At 43.0% G+C, this 25411-nt stretch overlaps 2 protein-coding genes across 9 annotated transcripts in view; both read right to left on the bottom strand.

Annotated features, from left to right (window-relative positions):
• MYO5A (myosin VA) overlaps nt 1-6755 on the bottom strand; it is a 103152-nt gene extending 96397 nt beyond the window's left edge. For 7 of the 8 annotated variants that reach the window (XM_075506016.1, XM_075506018.1, XM_075506021.1 and 4 more), the window contains exon 1: nt 6279-6755. In XM_075506016.1, the coding sequence (XP_075362131.1) occupies nt 6279-6305 (27 nt within the window). In that variant the 5' untranslated portion in view covers nt 6306-6755. The remainder of the gene's footprint in view (nt 1-6278) is intronic. The other variant, XM_075506023.1, reaches the window with a different exon arrangement.
• Nucleotides 6756-11654: 4899 nt separating this feature from the next.
• ARPP19 (cAMP regulated phosphoprotein 19) lies at nt 11655-24052 on the bottom strand. Its single transcript, XM_075506015.1, has 3 exons — nt 23792-24052; nt 18579-18701; nt 11655-14966 (listed from the first exon to the last, which is right to left on the bottom strand). Exons 1-3 carry the CDS (start codon nt 23834-23836, stop codon nt 14796-14798), a joined length of 339 nt encoding a protein of 112 aa, XP_075362130.1. The 5' UTR covers nt 23837-24052; the 3' UTR covers nt 11655-14795.
• Between the last annotated feature and the right edge of the window lie 1359 nt (nt 24053-25411).

Below are 25411 nucleotides of genomic sequence, written 5' to 3'. Positions count from 1 at the left end.
TAACGAAGCTGCAGGAACAATAGCCTTGCCCAAATGCCGCTTCTTGGCCCTGGGCCCAGCTGTACAAATACTCGCTATCAGAGTCGAGCACGATGCACACAGTAGTAAACACTGGTCCAGCACAGTGAGCACAAAATTAGATCAGAGATAACCTCTGCACCTTCGAGCATACAAAAGAAAACCCAACCAAGTAAAGGAGTTCAGACTCTGCTCGTCCCTAATTTCATACATGCAAACCAAGCTAAGCTGACTTTAACCAAGAGGCATAAACCAAACTACTGGCTCTTATCAGAGGAGCTCTTGCTGCTTGACAGCGCAAAGTAAAACTGGGTCCATCATCTTCCCCCTAGCCAAGGTGCCTTTCAAACCAGCAATGTCTGTACGTATGCTCATATATACATGCAGGTCCAGTAATATAAACAAGAATTCAAATAGTTAAATATTTGTTTTGTGTATGTTTTGTGTTTTCAAGTAATGAAATCCAAATTCAATGAATGTCCCTGTAGGACACCCCAACCGGCTGGCTCCTCCGAGGCCTGCTGCAGAAGCTGTCCTGACTTGCCGGAAATCCAGGCACCATCCCACTGGTACCCACAGGACAGCAGACTTGTCAGCTGTGCACTGCTTTTCCCTCACAGCAGAAACACCATCTGCGATTAACCTTACTATCACTTCTTGCTTTTTTTAAATCCTATTAAAAATAAACCATCCAGAAACAGTGAAACCTTGTGATACTGGACGTTTCTGTGACTTCCTCCAATTCAATTGGTTCAATGAGCAAATTTCAATAACAAAAATGCTTTCTTTAGTCCTACAGTGATTAAACAATGAGCCTCGTTAAAGACAGAGACAAATTACTTTGTTATTAGAACACGCGGAGAGGATTAAACTCCCAAAGGCCCCATGAGGAGACCCTAAGAGCCAGGTATATCTGCCTGACCGGCTGCCTATCCCGTGCAACTCAACCTGGACCTCTGTGGCTCACTGAAAGATAACAGTGGTCATTGCACACATTTCCTGACATAGCAGGAGCTCAACAGCACTTCATCTCATCATTTACTTATCTAAAAAATAATAGTAATCCATTACCTAAGCCATCTGGCACATGCTATAAAATCACTGCAGTAGAAACAGACTGCAAATAACCAGTGGCAGCTCGACGTACAGACATTATTATTCTGCAAGGATTGCTGATGACAGTTTGTGGGGGATCCCACATAATCCACTAATATTATTAGGTAAATGTTCTAACATGATACTCAAAGAATTAAACAAATAAGACCAATTACTATAAATGGGACCTTCACAATTATTCTTTACATGTAACAAAGAATTCACACAACTTTCAAGATTAGGTCTACAGCAAAAAAAAAAAAAAAAAAGTATTTTGGAATATAAAGCTATGATCTCCTCTCCCCCAAAAATAGCTCCCAACGATGCTACACTTGCAGTGTTTCATTAGGCCTACAGGATACGCCCTCCCAAAAACTATTTGTGGGCTGCGAGAAGCTTTCACAAGCAGCTTGCTATTCCTCCGGCCCCACCGCCCTGCCCGGGGTGGTACCACTTCCTCCTCCGGACGCACTGGGCGCCAGGGGAGCAGCTCTGGCACAGACTGCGCTCCGAACCAAACCATCGCGCGTCTTGCTTCCCAAGGCTCACAGTTTCTTTTAACAAGAATGATAGATTGCTGACGTGTCGCAAAACTGCCATTAGAAAGCGAAGAGTTTTTTCACTTTCTTAAGCTGCTGTGGTTGGCATCTGACTACAGGAAACTATTTTTTTTTTACAAAAACATAATAAAATGTCAAGGTTAGGTTAAACCAAGTATTGTTAGACCATTGGGTAATTATATCCCCAGCACCTGCAGTCTAAAGGCAACAGGAATAAAGCTGGTGCACGCAGTTGTGCAGAGTTGCCATCGTGTTTATTCCAGTGACACGGCAGGTCCCTGAAGCAGAAAAGCAACTGAAATATCCCCTCTTCTGCTGCTGCATTAGATTTTTAGAAGACAAGAGGCAGAGATACAATTATAAAATATAGTGTAAAGGCTCGCTGTCATTTGGAGGTGCAAGTGCTTGACAGTACACATTTGATTTCTGCAACAGCCTCTCTGCTCTGAACTGCACGGGTCCGACAGAAGCAGACCAGGACACCCAGGTCGTGCGTGGAGACGAAGGACTCCCATCTCTGCATTACTGGGCAGCGCGGCGCTGGAAGAACAAAGCAGCTATCTACTGAGACAACTGGTTAGTGTCTAACGTTTAGAAAACACTTATGTCACGTGCAATAGTGTGAACAGCAATATACAAGACTATATAATTAAGGCAGCTTTTTTTTAACCCCCAAGAAAAGCCCACTAACAAGCACAGAAGTTTGGTCATACAGTTACACTTTCTCTCTTATGCTCAGGTTGTTTTTTGCTGTATTTCTCTCCCCGTGTACCATTAACGTACCCAAGAAGAGCCATAACCTGGTCAGAATCTGCGTTTTGCCGTTTTTGCCTCTAAGGACCGAGCACAACCGAAGGGGAAGACCAAGCCTTGCAACAGCCTGGCTTCAAACCCGAAGCAGCTGCCTGCAGACAGCCCCAGGAAAGCAAGAAAGGGCTCCCTGCAATGCTGGGGACTGCACAAGCGTTTTTTTGTTCTATGCAGTTCCCTCTGATACGTCCCTAACTCAATTTATTGCTTATAAACCCTCAAACTGAACCATTTCAAGGAGAGAGCGGCAGGACTGAAGGTCAGCTACTGAGTTCAGCTTGCCCAGACCGCGCTCTCCAGCAAAAACTGTTTACCGATTCCTCTCTGTTCAAAGGACTATTTCCACTCACTTTAACTGAAATTGGATTAGGCCCTAAATTAGGAGCAAGCTAGCTGCCCCTCATCTCAAAGACACTGGAAAGGGAGGAACGTATTGGTAGCAGTGAGAATAAAAATAAATTAATGTCTGACTGAATGGATAAATAAATAAATAAGCACACTGCACATGGCCATACAAAACTGAAACAGAAATCCTGAGAGGGCAAAGCAGCATGCTCTAGGAAAGCACAGCGTGAAACAGTAACAACTCAAACCCAGGGAAAAAAGGATGGAAATGCAGAACAAAAATGACTGACTGATGTCAACTTTTCACTCTGACTTTAAAAGAGGTGGCATAAACACAGTGTCTGATCTGCTTTGTTAATTTTCATGTACAGACAATGAGAGCTGGGGCTTGGTTTTACACACCTGAAACTCACAAAGGTGATGTCTAACATGAAACATGGCGGTTCGGCCAGTGCGGAGAAGTCAGATGAGTTCCAGGTCTAGGCAAAGCATTCTCACTTGCTCTGCTTTCCTTGGAAATCAAGATTACACTTAACAAACCTTACGCATGGCCTAGATTGTCCCTATCAACTTTTATGGGTCAGAAGAAATAGGTACGTATCTGTTGTTGGTCAACAGATACTGAAATGCTGATCAACTACATCCGAGCACCGCTCAGCGGGGCTACGGCGATTCAGGAAAGACTTTGAGATTCTCCTAAGTTTCTTTCCAAAGTCAAAGAACCAAAGCTTCCAGAAACAACCTTACAGCAGGACCACCAACCTGTCATTGATAAATGTCCCACAGGACAAGTTAAACAGAGCTCACAGGCATAATATTTTAAATAACAATGCCTGGGATATAACCCATGGAGCAGTTTTAAACTGCTGCACCCCAAAACTGAAGCTAATGCCTTCAAGCAGAGCCTGTATTTGCAGCGTCACCGGGCAGAGGAATACAAAGCCCGGCACAGTTCGGGCCCATTGTTCACAACTAGCTTGTGAGCGCGCTACAGCCAGTCCTTTAACTTAAATCCAAATTTCCAGATTAACTACAACGATGCACAACAATGAGGCTGCCTATACGGCCACCAAGTTTAGATATACATCTGGATGAATCAAAGGATTAGGATTCTCATAGGAGTGGCACGTTTTCTTCAAAAATGTATATCACTGGTTTCTAACAAAAAATAATTTAGCTTGGGAAAATAAGCGTTCCTTTATGCTATTGCAAGATGGCACATGTGGTTGGGATAGTGGGTGCTATTTTCACGCTGGCATGCAAAGAAACAAAATTTGAAGGCTTAACAGTGCATGTTAGCAAAACTGGACACACTGAAGCATACAGCAGAGAGCCCCACTTCCACAAACAATAGCTGGAAATAAGAAGTCTGCTTCTCCCATTCTCAGACAACATTTGAAGAGATGCCGACAACTTCTTTGCAACACTGATCATCCAGACATTAATATAATTTTACCAAGTGTTGTTCCAAGTAACTCACATGAACACAGGTACCTGAACAACTCAGGCAAGCTGGGACGTGGGTTTCCAGTGGGAGAGGGTAAGAGAGCTGCCAAGTACTTCGCTTCAGGACACACACACGCACACACACAGTCAGCAACAATGTGCTGCAAATTCATACCCTACCCTGCTTGCCAGCGAAGCATCTATGCCAATACCATACGTTAAGTGTCGATGCCATACTGGAAGCTCTGGTACTTTAAGCAGCTGTCCTGAACGACAATCCTGACTCTGCCTGCCAGTACAAAAAAGATGTGAAAGTCGCTCTTTCTGTGCCTACATATGGCTCTAAAGAGGACAAGAACAGCCTGTGGTGTGAGAGTAAAGCACAGAAGCAATCTCACTGGCCTTCGTCACCCAGCGATTCCCTGCTGGAGGATCACCCCTGCACTTGTTTGACTTTGTGTTTGCTCTTTTTACTTCTGCGCGCTATGACCTTAAATCCATTATTTATGTTACTTAATCATGGATGAGATACGGAACTCTACTGGGCGCCTGAGAACAGCTCTGCAGCACCATTGCTCTCTTGACCAGAATGCTAATTTTCATCCCTTTTTGCAATGACAGTTAACAGAGATACTCTTCTATGAGATGACACCGAGATGCCTCATATCAGCTAATGTATTTAGCATTCCTTAGGGGGTGCAGGCATGCGCCTCACTTCCTCACATTCAATCTCTCCTACACAAATATACTGTTCAGATATGGTCAAGCTTATTGAAAGGACTGCCCAGTTTGATCTGTACTGATGCACAGTCAACATGCTGTCCACCATAGCCAAGTGGGAGGACTCGACAAATACGGTGAACTATTCACGCCAAAACAAAAAGGCTGTTTCCTTTCATTTCTGTCATCACACAAAGAGCTAGACTGGGGATAATTTCGGAGTATTTCATAAAGCAGCTCAAGGATGTAGATGGCATGGCTTTCAATAAAACACACTTTGTGCAAGCTTTTTGAAAGAAGTATTTGGAGTTTGCTATGTTGTGCTGCGATGCTCAGTTCCGGTGATCCCAGTGATCCCTTCTGCCCTTAAAAACCTGTGGTCTGTCATTTTTTCAGATTTTTGCACTAGATCAAGGCAGAGCAATGAAAACAATGTATTGCTAGTGGTTAAAACAGTCATTTCAACAGCTCTGGATTTGCAGGCTTTGCCATCATCAAGATGCGCAGGGCAGTAACTGTTTCCGGGTAGAAGCTGATGAGATACTGAAGATACACAAGACTGAAAAGATTAGAAAAATGTCCGTTTAAAAAGCGTATGAGAGTCACGCACCGCATCATTGCTGGCTGTAGGGCTTCTGAACGACTGCCAAAAGAATACATATAATCTAAAGGTGCAGTGTCATCAAAAAGGCTAGTTTAATATTGAAGCATCTTGGTTGTAAAAGGTGTTTTTCTACAAGGAACGGGACGGTATTTCTGAAGGAGATAACCGAACAGCAGGGAACGGCGTGGAACGGCCATTCGAACCCAAAGCGCTTCTTCTTTCACGGAGCGGCGCGTCTCCACCGGGCTGGCTGAGCCGCCCCAGCCGCCTGCTCCCGGCAAGTCCGCGGTGCCCACGACGGGAAGGGCAGCACGGCCGCTTCCCCCGCGGTGCTCTGCGGGCGGACGACGCCGCAGCGGCCCTGCCTCCCCGCCGCCCCCCGCCCGGCCCGGCGGGCAGAGCCTCTCCGGGGAGAGGCGGCGCGGCGGGGCCGTGACTCACCGGGCCGGGCACGCACCGGCGGCGGGGACCTGCCCCCGCGCCCCGCCGGGATGCGGGTCCCTCTTGGGAAGAGGCGCCGGCTCCCGCCGGGGCGACCCCGCCGCGGGGCGGCTGCCGGGCCCTGCCCGCGCCCTCCCCCGCTCCGCCCGGCCCGCGCTCCCCCCCTTGCCGCCGCCTCTCCCCCCCCTCCCCGCGGCCCGGCCGCCCCCGCGCAGCCCCCGGCCCCGCCGCCGCCCTACCTTCGTGTAGAGCTCGGAGGCTGCCATGGCGCAGGGCGCGGGCGGGCGGCCCCTCTGCGGCAGCCCGGCGGCGGGAGGCGGAGGCGGGAGGATGCTCAGGCGGCGGCCCGGGCGCGGCGCGCCATGTTGCTACCTGGCGGGCGGCGGGGCTGCCGCCGCTCTGTGCATTGTGGGAGCGGCGGCAGGCGGGCAGGGAGGCAGGCGGGCGCCGCGATGCCTCCCACCGGCGGGCGGGCGGGCGGGCTGGCCGCCGCCCGGGGAGCACGCCGTGCCGCGGGGCCGCCGGCGTCGGACCCCCGGCGCTGCCCGCTCCCCTCTCCGCGCTGCCGAACCGCCGAGGGTCGCGGCCCGGGTTTTACCGAGGGCGGAGGACCGAAAGGCAGGGCTGGGAGAGACCCGCGGCGGCTGTCCGCCTCCCGCGCCCCGCCGCCAGCCCCGGCTCAGCCCGCTCCGCCTCCCGCCTCGGCGCGGCCCCACAGCGGCCTCCCGCTTTGTGCAAGAACCGGTATTCCTCCCCTCTCTCCTGGTCCCGCTTTTTTTTTTTTTTCCTCCTAGACTGAACAAATGACTCATTTCTTCATCAGGGACTTTTATAATTTTTGTCGCTTTCCAGCCTGCGTGCTACTCGACGTGCGGCTCCCAAACCTGCAAGCTCTGCAGCTCGGGCGTCACCAGGCCGGGTACAGGGGAACGACCCCTTCCTTTCACAGGCAACGCTCCAGTTCAGCCTCATCTTACGGGGTTTACATCTGGTTTACAGCCTACTGCAGCCTCCATGTGCCTAGCCACCACCCCACCACCAATCCAGTTATTCCCATTGTGTATTTCTGCATGTATTTCCCAGGTGCCAAGTTTTCCATTTTTTGTTTTCTCTCTCTGATTCTGATCCCATCCTTCAAATTGTTTACAACCTCTTCCAGCTTGATTGCATCTTGATCATTCAAACCACTACTGAAAACGCTGAAAAGGACTGGGCCCAAAACAGTTCCTTTGATAAGCAAGTCCAGTTCTCGCCAAGACATGCAGGTACACATAAAGTTTAACTTCCATGTCAAAAGGGAATTAAAAGCATAATCCATGTTCTGGCTAGGTCTTGAGATGGCAGCTCATTGCTTTATGAATCATTAATGGATGTTCTTTACAGCTCGCATTACGGCAAGAGTTCTTTTGACAGCAGAACTGAAGCTATTACTACCTTTCTGTATTTTCCTTTTTCACCTTGGGAACGCATCCTACCAGTCCCAGTGGTCCAAAATACAAAACAAGTTTGAAACAGTTATCTTTACCACACTCTCCACCAAAGTGCTTTGACTTTTTAAGTGGTATCATCTCTACAAAATTCAACTGTTCAGATAACAGTTCTGTATTCAGCAGGTAGTATCTGTACTTCCCCTGAAACTTGCTGTGACTATCAAATAAACAGACAAACCTGTTCTACAGAGAAAATGAGCCGTGAAAGAGATAGGCAACCTGCTCAAAATCACTCATCAACTGACTAACAGCCAGAAATAAAAATCAAGCTATCTTGACTCCCAAAATAAACACTCCCAATAAATGCTGTAATCTAGCTGTACTTTACTGCTGCTATCTAAAAGAAAGGAGATGGAGAAAGTAGCAAGCACAAATGAAAAAGAAAAATAGTTAAGATGAAACTATGGAGCCTTCCCTGGAGTTGTTTGTATTAGGCGCAGATATACAGTCTTCACAGCTAGTAAACTAAGGTTACTAAATTCAGAAGAGAGGTTAAAAAAATCTTGATTTTGCTGGGAGAGTTCAAACTCTAATGATAATTTAATTAAAAAAATACCTTCCTTGCCATGTTCTGCCAGTATGTCCAGGATTATCAACCACAATTACTGTTACTGTCCCACGCCTAGGAGGCTCACTCCCATCAGCAGAACTGGACACTTGCTCTCAGTCCTACGAGAAGCCAAAAATTGGTTCCTGCAAATTGGTATCCAGGTCAAGGGTGAGGTTTTTGCCTAAGAAGTTTGCAGAGCTGCTCTTCACGTGTACACTACGGCAAAACAGAGATCTATACTACAAAGCTACCAGTCATCTTTCATGTATAACAAAATAAAAGTGATTTGGGGTTCATTTAAGAGTGTGATCATCCCCCTTTAACAGGCTTAATCTAAGAATCTGGATGTATGAACCACAGAAATCTCGCAATTTTGTTTTCAGAAGGGACCTGAACCTCCCCTCTGACTGTGTGCTGCTTCATATCCGATATTTAATACCCTTTCTTCAGAATGATATCTAAATTCAAAGACATTCCTTTCAGGAGTTCGCTTGGATTGTGGATTACTGTAGCAGCCATTCACAGCTGGAGCTCAGGAGCCAAACGTTATTATAAGCCCAGCAAAAAATAGATATCCAAGTCCAAAATATGCTATGATTTGACACAATTTGCATAAACGAGGATTTCAAATCTGCCATTAAGGACAGGAATTGGGGGCACTGAAAGCTGCAAAGAAACAACCTGTTTGTAATGTGTCTAGATAGACTACTTATTACTTTGACATGCATCTCCTGCATCAAACATTTGCTGGCAAGATTTTAAATGTACTCATCTCATATCCTGCACAGCATCTTTTCAAAAAGATAATTTATGGTATTTGATTTCAGAGCATATATCCTAGGCTATTCCAGCTGACAATGTATGGCTGATGTAGCTGACACAGTCCACATGCAGAATTTTATACTGAATTTGAACCCAATCAAAAAAAAAGATAGACAATAATCCTTCTATGAATTGAGATTAGTTTATGTAATTTCTTTCAGAAGTGACTACAAAGCATCTGTCCTATCTTTTTTCTTACATCTATGTTCTGTTTACATCCATGATCTGTTCAACTGTGGCAGAAAAATTCCCTTCTCAATTAGGACTTCCTGTTCTGTTGCTGTCATGCTGTACCGCAAGCGAGTGGTGGATTCTGTTGGCCAAACAGAAAAGGGAAATCATTAGAAGCACAGATGTAATATATACTGGGAACATAAGGAACATGAGATGGTGTATGTGGCACAGTGGATGGGCCTATCCACTCCTTCAGAAAAGCATTTGTATATACAACATTGATAATCAGTTTAACTCCAAGTGACTTTCACTGGAAAGACAGACAAAGCTGAGGAATTCATAAGCTAAAATCCTCCTACTACCCTTTCCTATATTCTCACACTACAAGGATTAGGCCTGTAACTTTCAGCTGTAGAAAACAAACAGGGCTGGTTTCAGCCAGTACTGACCAAATAGTTACCAGTTAAGAACTCTGAAATGTAATGTAAGAGATAGGCAGGAAAAAATAAAATCATGTACCATGCATGTGTTCTCCCGATAACAATTGGGATTTACGTCCGGGTTTTTTGGCTTACAAGGCAAGACACAGTGAATTCTTAACCTAGATGATGAAATTCCCATGCAGAAAGCTTGCCTCGATCCATCTATGCCTATGCTAGGAAGACTTCTCTTGTCTCTAGAACCCCACATACATATTTTCTTTTCAATGTATTAGCAGATTTTTTTTCAACAGTATAAACCTGAGAACAACACCTGAGAACAGACCTGAAGATTCAGAAGAATCCATAGCTCCCATTCTTGCATTTAAGCACACTTGTAATTTCAGCCATATAATTCAACTCCTAGAAAGTGCTGTGCATTTAAAAATCCAAATCCCACTTCTCAAGGAAGACTCTTATAGTTGCCTTTTCCTCAAACCCAGTAAAAAAACAACGCTACCATACTAACAGACAGAAGTACCAGCAGAGGTTGAATCCAGTCTCTGTAGGGACTCCCTACACCAGGAATGTCAGTGACAGTTATCTGGTTATTCTGTAACATTGTCAAGGGAAGTTGACAGATTATCCAACCATCTTCCTCTTTTAATAAGAGCTACAACACTGTTCTGCAATAAGGTAAAAAAAAAATAAATCCAACTGAAATCTGTTATTAAAGTTAGACAAAGTCAGAAACAAAAAAGTACTTCATCTTCCCATTTTAAAACCAAAGTCAAATAAACATCCATCTGAAATCAGTGGAGGCTTTGTCAATATTTTCCAAAGCAGTAAACAGACCTCTGTGCCTGCTACAAATATGCAAGAATATTTATCATGAACATGTATCAGGCAGCATCCTCCTTCTAACAAAGATGTACTGCCTGAGACAGCAGGGGTAATTCCGTCATCTGCCCCTAAACGAAAGCTTTTTCAAGCACATCAGTTGAGTTCAAGGCTGTTTGCCTCTGTGCTAATACTCCAGAAACATTTTCAAGATAAGTATTTAATGGGAATAAATGCTTTGAATACACATAGAACTTTTCAGATTTCAAGTTACTCTGGATCTACAGATGCCAGAAATTGGGATGAAAAAGCCAAAGACGTGAATCTGAAAGAGGGTGGCTCGCTTGTGCTAAAGCGGGAATAAATAATCAAACCACAGATTCAGCCCAACTCCACTTTAAGTTAAAAAAACAACCAAACAAAAAACCCCGCATTCATCCTGCTTGCATGCTCCCCCAGTCTGTTCTTCCCAGCCTCACAGAGAGCCCCCCAGTCATCAAATGAACAAGTTACTGCAACCTTGCCTCCCTCCTGAATCATGTGGTCATGTTCTGCAAGCACAGCCACTAAATGCAAAGCTTCTCCGAGCACAGGTCTGTGCAACCATACCCGCCACAGCTCTAATCAGAAACAGATTTGGGCAATAAGCCTGTATTTAAATGGTTTGTCTTCACCTGAAGATTGATGCCACTGCCCATACAGAGATTCAGATAAGTTACTTAGGTTACTAATGCCAGCATTAATGCAGCCTTTGCACTGCCTCAGCATGGTATTTGAATGACACTACTTAAATTGGACATTTTTCTCCTCAGTTTGTAAGAGATGCAGAGTATAGAGGGTGTTACTATGACCTTGGTGACCGAGCTAACTGTAAATATACCACGTGGATCTTGAAGTTGCGCAAAGATCAGCATTTAAGTCACAGTCTGAATATGAAATTAGTTGGACTTTTCCCAGCATCTTGATTTCTTGGAAATGTGGCCATATTCAGGCCAATATAGTCTATAGCAATGCAAACTTCTATATGCCAAGCTAATTCCCAGAAATCCCCTTCACTCAGTGCAAGGGACCAAAACAATCATCTGTTACGGAGTTTTCAAACAATAAGCTTTAATTGCCTTATTAGAAAAATAAGCACTGAAATATATATAAATGTGATTACATTAAAGTAATTCTGTAGTCTAACATACTAGAAACCAAAGCCCAGTCATATTTTTAATGATACAGAGTAGCAAGATTTAGGTTTTAGAAATTTTCCATAGAGAATACCGAAGTATGCAGTATCTTTTAGGAAACCACAGTAAAGACGAGACAAATCTCCACGTTGCAATAAAAACTAAGTAGATCAATTTATTCTGTATACTATACAAAGTGTAAGTTTGTAAAGAACAGTTGACATTTTTATCACCTTAACATCTTGACTGGGTGTAAATATGTCCAACAAAATGTACTCCTGTGGCCTTTACACAAACACTGTCCTACTACATCAAGAACAATGAGAGGGAAGCCTTTGGTGCTACAGATTTGGGAACATACCTGTGAAGTTGTAATTAATCCACTTAACTATCTCGAATAAAATGTTGGTGCTACCTGCTATTATAAGCCTACGTGAGTACTACTCTAATAACTAAACACTGTCTATTTTTAAAGGCAAGATATGAAAGGGACTGCCAGTCTATAGTGTGGACAGGTTTTCTTTGAAAAAGGTAATTATCAAATGGTAAAACTCATATAATACATTATGTACATAAGTTTGGATAGCTGAGTTATCTTGCTGGAGTAAGCTGAAAGTAAGCATCAATTTGCAGTCATGTTTGATTTACTGTTAAGTGATTATTGGACTTAAGTTTTATACAGTGTATAGAATCAAAATAGCTGTGCCTGCTACTGAGGTCTGTCAGATGTGAAGGCTCATAATCCATCATTGACCTAGTTAGTATTACAGTACTTCAAATATACACAAGGATAATATATTCATAGCTGAATTTGTAGTAATCTTAAGAACTGCAAGTCACTGAGTGAACATTGGAAGAGCTTCTGTTGTCCAACCAGCAGGACAAGCTGAGTTGTAGCTAAGCGAGTGGAATGTTTAAATTTAAATGGCTATTTTTTAAAACCTTCCCAAACATCAAGAAAGCTCACCTTATGTGAGCTACAGAATAGTGGCACCAGACAATACACAGCAAGTCACCTTAAATTGTTCAAAATTTGTTTCAGGCCCAGTCTTATCATTAAGTTTCAATTTCTTTTATACATACAAAAATAAAGAGGGATTTTCACATTAGGACAAACATCTATAAAAAGCAGTTTGCTTCAATATACCTAGTTTCCTTGCTATTCCCCCAGCCTAATTTCTTACTTAAAGAAGTCAAGTAAGTCCGTTTCTTCAACCTGTTCTGCAAAAATCACAAATTCTTTATAATACTAGTGGAGGATAAGGAGTAAAGACAGGCTTGACAGAGCCGATTTAATTACTAGAAAAGGGCTATACAGACTTGAAAAGAATCAGGTTAGCAATTTCAAAATACTCTAGAATAACTTCTCTGAACCAAAGACATTAGACACCAACATACTTTGCTCGTGTTCTCATCAAAACAGGGCCAAATTAAGATTTTTCATTTTCTCTTGATCATTTTCTTATGTTTGCCTTTAGAAGAGAGCATTGCAGAAAATACGGGCCAGTGTGCTTTTTGATTAGCAGTCCTTTATGTTTTAAGACCTTTCTGAATATGTCATCACAAAGCACATCCTTCTAAAAACATGCATCTTTAAGAGTGTTTTCTCTTATAATATCCACATTGGTGCTTTGTTTTTAATAGGCTGTTACAGAACTGTTTCTATAAAGAAAAAAGTATTCAGTAAACTGATCTTTTTAAAAAAGTTTCTTATACTCCCAAAGAACATCAAGGCTGTGATTACCTATATTAAAATCAATTACATTATGGATCACACTGCACTTTTAGTATTCTGATTTCATTGAACAAACATCTTTTTAAATGCATCAAGTTACCTGTCTAGTATCAACTATGTATTTTGGCAATCTAGTACTTATGACCTGCATCATAAAGATGAACTGAAGTTCATTCCTATTTTCTGACATGAAAGGTTACCTATTTCTCAATAGGTCATTATATAAATACTACTTCCAGTTCTTTGTTTCCCCAATGCCAATGAGGGGCTGCTGTATAACAAAGAGAAAGGGATTTAGTTTACTACCAGTTCAGGAGTCCAAGAAAGAAAAAATTACACCTTTCCACTTCCAGAATTCTAAAATAGCCCAAAGACAATTGCATATCAAACCTTAGCAAGCCTAGATTTGGAGTTTGCCACACAGGAAACTCTCTAGAACAGTACATTTAGCCATCTCCCATGTCATCAGACAGGGCATTTCAGCTTTAAAAGCTTTAAGAGCTACTGAACAGAAAGGGCACTTGCCTCCAAATACAGGTACAAATTCCAGATTTACATCTGAATGCTGGACATTGTTGCGAAACAAAATATACAACCGCAAAAGCATAAGGCCGAGTCAAGTGTAAATGTAAGTGTTTCACAAATTTCAGGTATTCAATTTTTACTTTCAGTAGCAAGATTCTGGGCTCTTAGTTTCAGGACAAGACTTTGAAAGATACAGAATCACTTGTGCTTTGATTGGCACATTATCTGCTTTTTAAAATGTAAAACTAATAGACGTTTGCAAAAGGTTGTGCAAAACTATTGTATTTACAAAAATGGCACAAGAGTGAATTCAACAGTCTATGCACATGCACACTTCATTCACATCTTCAACAAAAGTGTGTCCTAAGCTACAGAACTGAAAAGAATACCAGCTTCAACAGGCAGTTGTCAATAAGCACTAGATTCACAAGAGTTACACCAGAATGGGCAAATATTGCCCAAGTAAAAACTCTATTGTTAAAGCTGAAATAGGTTTAAGGCCGTTCAAGTTCAAAAGCAGAAACAAAATTCAATCAGAGCCCTGTCTTTGTTTTTATACATGCTTTACCATCTAGCAACTTGTGGTCTAAACCTCTATTTTAGACAACAAACCCAAACACAGAAGAAAAACCCAACACAACTGGAGGTTATATTAAATACAAATATGCTGTAATTAAGATGAAATAACAAAAGCAGAAACATTAGAAGTCGTAAAACTTGCAATGTCACTTGCTGGAACCAGTCCTACAACTAGGAAATGGGCAATATGTACATTTTCAAGTAGATTACATTGCTCTAACCAAACTTGTCCTTTTTAATCAGTGCATTTTTCTCAACTAGTCCAAATACTACACATTTTACTCTTAACAGTACTCCCTTACAATAGCAGCACATGCTATCGCTACCTGCAAAGCTGTCAGTCTCATGACTTAGTGTAAGAAAGAAAAAGGGGGATGTGAGGGTAAGAAATAACTATTAAGGAGAAATAACAGAAATGAGAATAATCATGCAGTTCAGCTGTTCTCGTCAGCCAGCCAGCTTGCTAGCAACAAGAGATGGTTTCCGCTGTGGAAGATCCTGTGGAGTAGGAATATGGTCACCAGTGACTTCTGTCTTGTCAGGAGCTGCAGTAGGCAGTTGCTTATTCTTCATCTTTGCTTTAGCCATGTTGTAATCACCGGAATCAAAGTATTTTTGCTAGAAGACAAAACACACATATATTTAAAAGCCTGAAATCTTATCAGATTCATACACTGAATTACATAGTTAAATATATTCTTTAAATTTTAAAAACAGTTACAAAATCTTCCCGACTTGGCAAGGTAGCTCTATGTCAATTAGAAAAAAAAATCTTATCAAGACTATTAAGCACACATAGCTAGACTCTTAACATTAGGTAAGTATACAGTTAAGGTTCTACAGATACCATTAAACTCACACCATATGTGAACATTATTTTTGCCCTAGTTTTCCCAAGAGCTCTGGTCTCCCACAAGTGAAACCTTGGGGTTTGCAAATTTTGTTGCAGTGAACAAGTTCTGCTACACAGAATAACCAAACAATGCATGAACTAAAGCTGGAAAACAGAGCCTGCTCTATCATACCAGAAGATCAAAGCAGCATGAAACTGCATGCTAACAAGAAAACCTCTTATCTGCACACATTAAAACAGTGAAACTATAATGCCTAAAGTTGCCAAACCAATTTTTTAGCAAAGTCAAATCCACTGTGTTGACCTTCTGAAAAGCACTGCGTGAAGGAAATTCTTATCCCATGCTCCAGGTTTCTTCTGAATACAGAAGTGAGTACCTTAGGTTTGAATTTCTAAAACAGTGTTCCTTAATATTTCAGCAAATTTTTATTAGCATTACCTTTAACAGTCGTCTTTGTTGTCAGATATTAAGTTATCTAATGGATGTTAAAGCCAAATGACTGTTATGATTTATCTGCATCACAGTAAGAAAGATGTGGCATGGAATTTCATCCAAGGTCTGCATCAAGTCTTCAACTGCTCATTGACACATTTTGCAAGAAAGTTGTATTTTGTTTACATATTACCATGAGGTCTACCATTAAGGTACTTGTAACCCATGATTTTGAACATATTGTCATATGAGGCCAAAAAAATTAGATTCAGGACAATGATTTACACTAGCAATTGCTGCTTACGATCATCTCTGAAGAGAACACTCCCTAGTTAGCTCTATATAGGCTTATTCCTCAGTCAGGTGAAAAACAGCCATCACTACCTGCTATGTTTAAGTGCTTCCAGGCCGCATATTACTACCATACTCTTTATTCTGCATTAGTACTAACCAGCTGCAAAATGTTCAGTAGCAGCAGTTGTTAAGAGAGACATAATTTGAACACCTGACTTAACAGGCCTTTATCTAAGGGGGGCAGGGGAGTGTTTATGCAAGGCCTCCTGAAGAAGGCTTTGAACATTCCCTGCCAGAGCCTTAAAGTTATCAATCTGTTTTTCCCATGCAGTCAGCAGTACATCTGAACCACACACTTTTATTCGTAAACCTTCCCAATTCAATCCTTTTGAGCGTGTAATCCCTATTTACACCACAATGTTCTAACACTGCATCTGCAGACTAGACTTCAAGTTATAACAATCTGATTTGGAAAAAGGCTTTCATATTTTTGCCCTTTAAAACTGAAGAAAACAAAAGAAACTTTTAAACAGCAACTAGGTAATAACAGAATTGCTCAATCTTTAGATCTGTTACTGCTGTTAACAGATACCTATTTCTGTCTATGTAAGAGCTCCAAATAGAATCCCTCTACAAGGGCATGGTGTAGCACTGTTCTAATCTACTGTTATTCTGGAGAAAGCGTGCTAATAATGGTGTGTGCACCCAATGCAGAACACTTCGTGAGAGCAAATATCAACGGGCAGAGTGTGTGCTAGTTGCCAAATCGAAGAAAATCTGGGCTACAGTTGACTACATACATTTAGAAGAATATCTGAGAAAACCTACCATCTTTCATGCATTAGAATATCAATCCATTTCTTCCTTTAACTTATTCCTGTATTTTCCTATGATTTACTCTAGCTTCTCATAGATGCCCTGTATTTGATCATCCCTTTCAAACTGACTATGTCTGTCCAGTGTCTTCATGTCAGAAACACTATCTGAAAGCATACTCACTATCCTCACTCTATTTTAAACTTCAGCAATCCAGGCAGCCCAAAGTACACCAGGTGTCTATATCAAGTAAAGATGCTTCCTCATTTAAGACACTGAGCACACTAAACAAAAATAATAAAAAATAAAATGAAAGAAGGTTATTACCACGACATCAGGAATGAAGAACTGAAGAAGGCAAATTTGAAATCCACAACTTTATGCCATCTTTCATCATAGTAGCAAAATCCCAAACACTTAGTCAATTAAGATGCCCCCTGGTCTACCTCTGCTCAAATTTGAAAATATAGGCTGCCACAACCTTTGCATTAAATAGTGCTATAATCAAGATGAAGATATTGTACAGATTGTTATTGTTGGCGGTGAGTTCTCCTCACATTTGCACTGAGTGCAAGCAGTCATAATTCCTTTATGGCCATCAAACCTTAGGGAGTGGATGCTGGTCTGTTTTCCTGAATTATCATCGCAATACATACTTACCTTCTCCCTTCTGCGTCTACACATACACTGAATCCACTTGAAGTTTCATTTAGGCTGCCTTTGACCACATAACAGCATAACTCACAAAAGGAGTCACCTAACCTACCACCTGCCCGTGCCCAGCAGCCATTAACTATGCTGCACATGCTCCAACTTATCAGAGAAAGCTTATCCAAAAAACTTGCCAACAGTAACAATTCCCAGGAGATGTTACCAGATAGCACAGAATTAGATCAGCACTGAACTCCAACAGCTGGTTTGCGAAGGACTTATACTTGGAATCATTGCATGCAGTCAAAGAGCCTAGGCAATAGTAAAAAAAAAACAAACAAACAAACAAAAAAAAAACCAAAAAACCAAACAAACAAAAGAACACCCAAAACAAACAAAAAACCCCCAAAAAACCCCCACAAAAACCCCCACAAAAACCCCCACAAAAACCCCCACAAAAACCCCCACAAAAACCCCCACAAAAACAGTGTGACAGCAATGAAAGCACCATCAGAAGTAGTGATATACTAGGGTTATTCCAAGAACAGAGTTCTAGCATGCCTGAAAGGCATTACATAATCACTTTATAATTAAACTAAAAAAAAAAAAAGGTTGAATAACTAAGAAAACAACAGACACTGGTTAAATGTGGAACAATACTGAAATACTAACTCACTCTTCATTCTTCTATCATTATTTTTTGGTTATATATTCAGAATTACACCACCACTCTCAAACCACTGATGTCAGATAGTGCCTGGTGTAACACAGCAGACACTAAGCTTTTGTGTGCTAAAAACATGGATCATAAGAGTGGACATACATTTTGGGGACATAAGAATGGGCAAGATAAGATCAATACAAAACAGGCATGAGGTTCTGACCCTTAGTGTTTACTATAATGTTTTTTTATGAAGTCTATCACAGCAGCACTGAGCCAGCTTCTAAGTTTAATTTTTTCTAAAAAGTGCAGTTGAGCCACTGATGCTGTAAACAGCTATTCCACCAATCTGGCATTTGTTTTGTGGAAACAAATTTCTCTTCCTTGTGCTTTCACAAACAAAGTTTAAATTTCTTAGCACTCTTACTCAAGCAAAGGCCTGTGGAGTGCAAAAAAAAAAAATAACAGGTACAGGAATTTTGGTATTTCTTGTCCATACCCTGCGGACAATAAAGAACTCACTCCTTTTTGAAGCCTCTTCCTCAAGAAGTCTGAGCCACCTGGCTTCTGGCCCAGATGAGGATATCTTGCTTTCAATTTTGCTTCTTCAACTTTTTCTGGGCTGATCACCTTATCCTCCATTTCCTGAAAGACAGTTAGCAATACTGTAAATGAAATATACCATCATGAATTATTTATGCAGAATACCTTTGCAGGTAATTCACCGACATGCCGATTGCTGCTACCAAGTGAACATATCAATTATTTGAACAGACATTTGCATACATTCTCTCTCAAATACTGACAGCAACTGTAGGAGTTCAGCCTGCCATCTTAAATGCCTTTCCTGGAGACGTGTTTGAATCTAATCAATGCATTTCTCTTTCACATAAAAGTAGTCTATACTAAAATTAAATTATTCCATTTTGAAAAAAAAAAAAAAATCTCCCAAACAAAAACATTTTTTGTCAAAACAAGGGTTCCACTACAAACAAACAAATGTTGAAAGCTGGGCAAGAGCCACAGGATTTTTTTTTCAACTACCCCTGTTTGATCATGAAGTTGCACAGACAGACTAGCACTTGCATTGCCACAATCTAGTTTGTATGACTGCTCTAACTGTAATGTGTTGATATTAACTGTGAAACAGTGTTAAAGTAGCTCAGTCTCAAAAACATGCCTACTATCATATAATAGCAACAATACTGTATTTCTCTATACATGTATATAATTATCCTAAAATTATGAGGATGAAGACAGTTGGATAGTGCATTTGTGTAAAATAAAATGCCTATGAGTATACTGTAAAATATGGATGCTCAAAGTAATCATTGGAAGATACTAATTTGGCAAAAACTGCAATTTGTATATCCAGTCTTTCAACAATGACCTCTACTTTACACTCATCTGTTCCGGTCCATGTAGCAATTTGATGTATGAAGCACAATTTCTTCTATTAGATCATTTCTAAGATATCTTCCATTCAAAATTCTTTTTTGCCATTTTCCAGTATTTTGCCAAGGCCATTTTTTTTTTCATGCAAACCATTGCTAGTTCAGGGAAAATATGTATTGATTTGCACTGACTGGTGTAGTTCTTGAATTGTTATTATCATCTGAAGTCACAGAAAGACTTTTAGGCAGGAAAGAAGAATTGCCATTGATATCAGGAGGGCCTCACATTCATCTGTGACTAAGGTTTCATACTGACTTAGAGCTGCTTAGGCAGCCTCTTCACACTCTTTTCAATCCGTGTCATCATCCTTTGCATTGCATCAGTCAGCATGACTGCGTGCACTCCACATGAATGGGTTACATAAATTAATTCAACAGAAAAATAACCATCTTTTTGGCTTTTTCCTTGTTGGGCTGTGTTTCATTTGGATCAGTTTCCACAGTCTGGATCACCAAGCAGCTGCACAAACAGGTATGTTAGCACAGCAGCAGGGAGCACAGAGGAACACAAGCAGCTGGGAGTTACTGAAGCCAGAACTGCCAAAGAACTGGAGCCACCACACTAGCCTACCCCAGTCCTTTCCTATATCTCCTATAAAAGCTCAAAGTTCTATAATATTCAACATCTTTCTGGTAAAAAACCTCAGAAGCAAAGGTTATAACAACAGATTTAGAATATAACATTGTCTAGTTGCTCCATTAGGCCAAGACATCTCAGACAGCTTTGCACAATACAGTGGGAATCTGAATTAACAGTTCTACCAAGGAAAGATAGAAATTCTCATAACAGTTTAAGAGAAACTTCTATGAGGACAGGAACCAATGCTTTTTATTAGATTAAAAACACAGCTAGGCAATACAATGCAAAATACAAGTAAACAAAAAGGGCAAAGTTTCCCTCACACTACTGAACATAGAACTATACTATTTCTCACTATATAATATCATACTAGACAAGACCACAGTTTTCATGTGTTATAAAGATCATTCTTCAGCTGCTGTTCTTCCTGTTGTGCTTTACTATCATACCGACACCAACTGGATTTTCTCAAAAGCAATCCTTTCAGCTAAACACTTTCAACATCTAATGCTGAATCACTGGGTACTCACTGTTGAGCCAACAGACAAAGCATTTGAGGGGCATGTTTTGCCAACACTAACCAAAAGGAGATAGTTTTAAGAACAGAGGGCCAACAATAAATAGCTTACATAAATATGTATTCATGGTGCATCAAAGGGGACATTTATGCAGACTCACAGGGCTGACAAATCATCGCACAGCAGGCAATCAAAACACAAAATACTGTGCTATGCATCAATGCGGCTGAAAAGGATACAGACTATGGTCACTTATTCCCGATGACCAAGAACAACTAAGACTCAAAAAACTACGTAAGACGAACTAAAGAATTTCAGTAAAAGACTTGGGGTGTCAAACAAAACCAGCTGATGGCAGGTTCAAAAAATACTTAAGACAACAGTTTTTCATATAAAACATAGTTAAGCTGCAGAACTCCTTGCCAAAGGATACAGAGAGTGCCAAGAATTTAGATGGATTCAGAAAGCAACTCGATGTGTTCATTTGCAGCTCAGAAGGCTTTTAAACCACAGATTGCCGAGACCTGGGATAGTTTTCTGGGGAAGATCACTGCATACATGTCCTGACCTTATATTCTTCTGTGGACTAGATGGTATTGAGCATGCTTGGAGACGTGTTGTTGAGCCACAAAGACTTTAACCCAAGCCGGCAAGGCCATTCATACATTTACAACATTCTCCCTTGAGTTACAGAAGCAACAACCAAGTGACTAACAGATGATTGGGGGGGCGGAAATCAAGATACACCGTGCTCTTCTTCCTAGTGACAACCACACAAAAGTTATAAATTTAGTTCTCTACAGGAATTTGACACAGCTAATGAAGTCTGCTTACTTCATTAAAAGGATCTACCAGGAAGGCAGTAGTTACCTAACTCATTTAAAGATAGCTTTTGCTTTTAATCTTTACAGAGGTACTAGCAGCATAAAGTTCCATATCTGTTGGACAACTGAACTGCATGGCTAAAAAAAGAGCCATCAACCTTTTCAAACTCTGGTATGAAGAGCTCATCCTCTTTAGCAAAAGACATCAAACAAAATGTAAAGCAGAAAATGGGAAAAACATTATTACAACAGCACAACTCTACAGTGAACTGATGTGGCAGAAGCCAGTCCAGAAACAAAACGCACCACCTCCTGAAAAGCTTCCTGAAAAATATAGGCTTTTAAGGCAAAAAGAGAGTCAGTCAATGAAGCATATGTTCTCCAATGTCTAAAGTTTCTTTGTTGCTGAACTTCCCCCTGCCACTATCCTGGGTTTTCACACTGAGAACAGGAAACACTGGTCTTTGGCAAGTTTTCAATTTACATCGCTCTCTTGTTTAACACTTTCTCGCCTAACACATGCACAAGCTTCTTAGAGCACGCTAGAAAAGTTTAGAAAACAGGTCTGATCATGAAAACACTGCCTCAAAGTTCATTTAGGGGCTTCATCTTTTTTGAGCATACATATGAATAAGTACTGCAAAATGGGTTGTTTATATAAGTATTTCAGAGCTAAGCATTAAGTGAGTCAATGTTCAATTTTGCCTACCCAGGCAAACAGTTTTAGTGAAGGTTAATACTGCAATGCCATAATAGCACTGATATCACAGTATCCTAAAAGGATATCAACTCACAAAAACCAAAGTTTTGTTTTATTTACATTATTAATTTGTCTTGAACACCTCATCAGATTAAAACTAAATTAGCAGATCAGTAAGGGACTCCTGTCTCTCAAATAAAGGGCAATTTTTCAAAACAGTGAGTAAGCACTGCATTTCAAGACTTCAGTCTGAAACTCAGTTAGCAAAATCAGCCGCAGCCACCTGACTTCATCAGAACACACTAGAAGGCATCACAATAAACTTGCTACCACATGTTTTACTATGCTCTTATTACAGAACTATTCTAGGAGTGCTGCATAGGCCAGGGATTTATTTTTATAGGCTTTGAACAGGAATGGTATCCCTTCAGTAGCCTACCTAACATGAACATAAAGCCAAGCTGCAGAACACACGCGCTTAAGGGTAGATTACAGACCTGCCATAGAAGCTGGTTCTGATTACTGCAGCTATTGAGAAGGTATAATTCCATATTAAAGCCCAAAGCTCTACTTGGATGACTAACTCACATTACAAATTGTAAATTATTAAACAAAAACTTGACAGCTGAGGTAGATTAAATCTGCTTTCTCCTTCAGCGTCCTTCAAAGCAGTACTTGTGTTTCCTAACTGCTCCCTATCAGAAATAGCTGTGGAGATTGCAACTGAGTCCATACAGCAACGACAAGACTAAAAAACAAACGGCTTCTTAAAGTCACAGCCAACAGAGGGAAACTGCTAACAGCATACAGTCATCTATGAAGCCAAATTCCACTTAAGAAACTATAAAATTATTAGTTACAGAGATGACATAACAGTGCCATCACAAGATAACCCAGCCAGTTATTCTTTCTAAAAGCCTTTACTAGAACAGGCCACAGCCACTGTGTTTTGGATACTTCTCGTCCTAAATAGCTTACATTAAAAGCTGAAAATTTTCTAAGAGTGACACAAAAGTTTAGCCACCGGATTATCACTGCTCTCCAGCCGCTGCGAGTGTGAGCTGAAATTCTTTCCCCCCAGGACGCCCTGGCAGGCAGAGCACCCGGCGGAGAGCGGGGCCGAGGCTGGTCTCGGGAGCGAAGAAGCGCCATTAGCCCGTCCAGGCCAGAGCACGCCAACGATTTACCAGAGAACAAAAATTCCCAAGTACAGAAGCCAACATGGTGATGCCGCTCCGCCGCCTCCAGCCTCCGCCAGCCGCGGGCGGCAGGGCCCGCGCCCTCCCAGCCGCTCCGGCCTGCAGCACAACGCCGCTCCCGCCGCAGGCCCCGGGCCCCGTCCCGCCCGAGCCGGCGGTGGCGGGCGGCTACGGAGAGCCGCCCGGCTTCCCCTGCCCCCAGCGCGGCGGCGGAAGGGCCGGGGCTCCTCCCCGGCGAGGGCCGCTGCTCCGAGGGGGCTCCGGCCGCGGCCAGGAGGGCGGCCAGGCCCGGGAGACGCTGCCTTAAGGGCCGCGGCGGCCCGCGAAGCTCCCCCGGCTGAGGGAGGGAGAGGCCGCGACGCCCCCGCTCCGCCTCAGCGCGCAGATGGAGACGGGAGAAGCCCCGCGGGGCCTCCTTCTGCTCCTCGGCGGGGCTGAGCGGGGGCTCCCGGCCACCCACCTTCTGCTCCTCGGCCGAGGCGGGCTCGGGACTCTCGGCAGACATGGCGCCGCGGCAGCAGGACGGCGGCGAGAGGGCAGGCGAGGGAGGCGCGACGGCCGCTCCTCCGCGCAGCGCAGCGCTGCCACCACCTCCCGCACAAGATGGCGGCCGCTCGCACGACGGTGCGCCGGCGGGACCAGACTTCCTCGGCGCTCAGCCTCCCCGGCGGCACGGCCACGCTCCGGGCGCCGCTCGGGAACAGCTTCCGCCTCCGCCCCCTGACGTCACGCCCGCTGCCGGGCACGCGGGGAGGGGCAGGGCGGCGCGCGGCGGTTCTCGCCCCGCGCAGCCGCGTCCGGCCCCGCCCGAGGGACCCTGCGGGAGCGGCCCCGCGGCGTTCCCGGAGGCGCGGGCCCGGCAGGCCCCTCCGAAGAGCGCAAGGCCTTCGCTGAACGCGGGAAGTCACAGCCGCCTACAGAGAGCCGCCCGCAGCAGGGCAGGGCCCAGCTCCCGCGGGCAGCTTGGGCGCAGCTTCCGGAGGCCGAGGCTGGACCCCCGCAGCACCCTGGGACCCAGCTCGGTCCCCGCCACGGCCCTGCCGCTCTCTGCGCCTGCAGGCCGGCCCAACATCAGGGTAAAGGGGAAAAAAAGACCTTTGCTGCCTGGCTGAAATTAGTTCTTTCGGCTGCTTTTACAGATCAAAACAGGAGGAGCTGAGTCCTCGGCAGCTTTACCTGAGGATCTTTTTTGAATCCCAGACACCGGCTGACAGGATAGGAGGTCTCAGTCCATCGAAACTTCTTCACAGCGTGGTATCAAGTTACATAAAGTATTTTCTTCCCTGCCCATCTACTTTCCACTGTCTGGTTTTTGGCAGAACAATAACCTCCTTCAGACGCTCTTATACTTCAAGAACATAAAGCAGGGGTTTAAGTAACTCACCGTTAATAAATCTTTAGGGGTCCCTAAATATGGGGATTATGTGAACAATAAGGTATAGCTTTTACTTAATACTCAGTTAAATGAATGTATATTCCCACTTTTCCTATACAAAACGTCTTACACCACTTTCCCATGATTTTGACCTCCATCCCTCCCACTGCAGTGTATGGCCTGCATTCAGCGTGCCCTCTGGCTGAGAACCAGCACATGCTCTCCACCCTGCAGACCCTGCACGTGTGGTAAACCAGCTTGAGCACAGCGCAGGAAGGATGGGCAAGGACAGGCTTTGTGTGTTTAAGGTCCAGAAGACAGACTGAGACAGGTCAGAAAAGGCTCTCAATCAAAACAGAAGCTGTAAAGTCAACAATTTTGCCACAGTTGGATTTTACTAACAGCCTCCCCAAACAGTAGTTGGAAGTGTTTTTTTGAGTGACTGAGAGATTCGTCCAGAGACCAGGATTGTGTAGTAGTAGGGAACTCAAGGCCTGCGCATATCCCTTTTTCAGGAAGGGATACAGCAGGGCAGATTGCACAGGAAAATCATAGAAGGCACTAGTGACTATTTTTTTGCTAATGATAGAAAAAGCAATGGTAACGGTGGGTGTGCCACATTTGCTTTTAGCAAAACCAGGGAGAAATGGTCTGAAGGTGTAAAAAACAGCAACACATAGAAGAATGATCATAAAAAGGATGACG

This window comes from Mycteria americana, chromosome 6 (genome assembly GCF_035582795.1).
Source record: "Mycteria americana isolate JAX WOST 10 ecotype Jacksonville Zoo and Gardens chromosome 6, USCA_MyAme_1.0, whole genome shotgun sequence".
NCBI classification, from domain to species: Eukaryota; Metazoa; Chordata; class Aves; order Ciconiiformes; family Ciconiidae; genus Mycteria; species Mycteria americana.
Note: the sequence above shows the minus strand (reverse complement) of the source record. Positions and strands in the feature narration are given on the sequence as shown.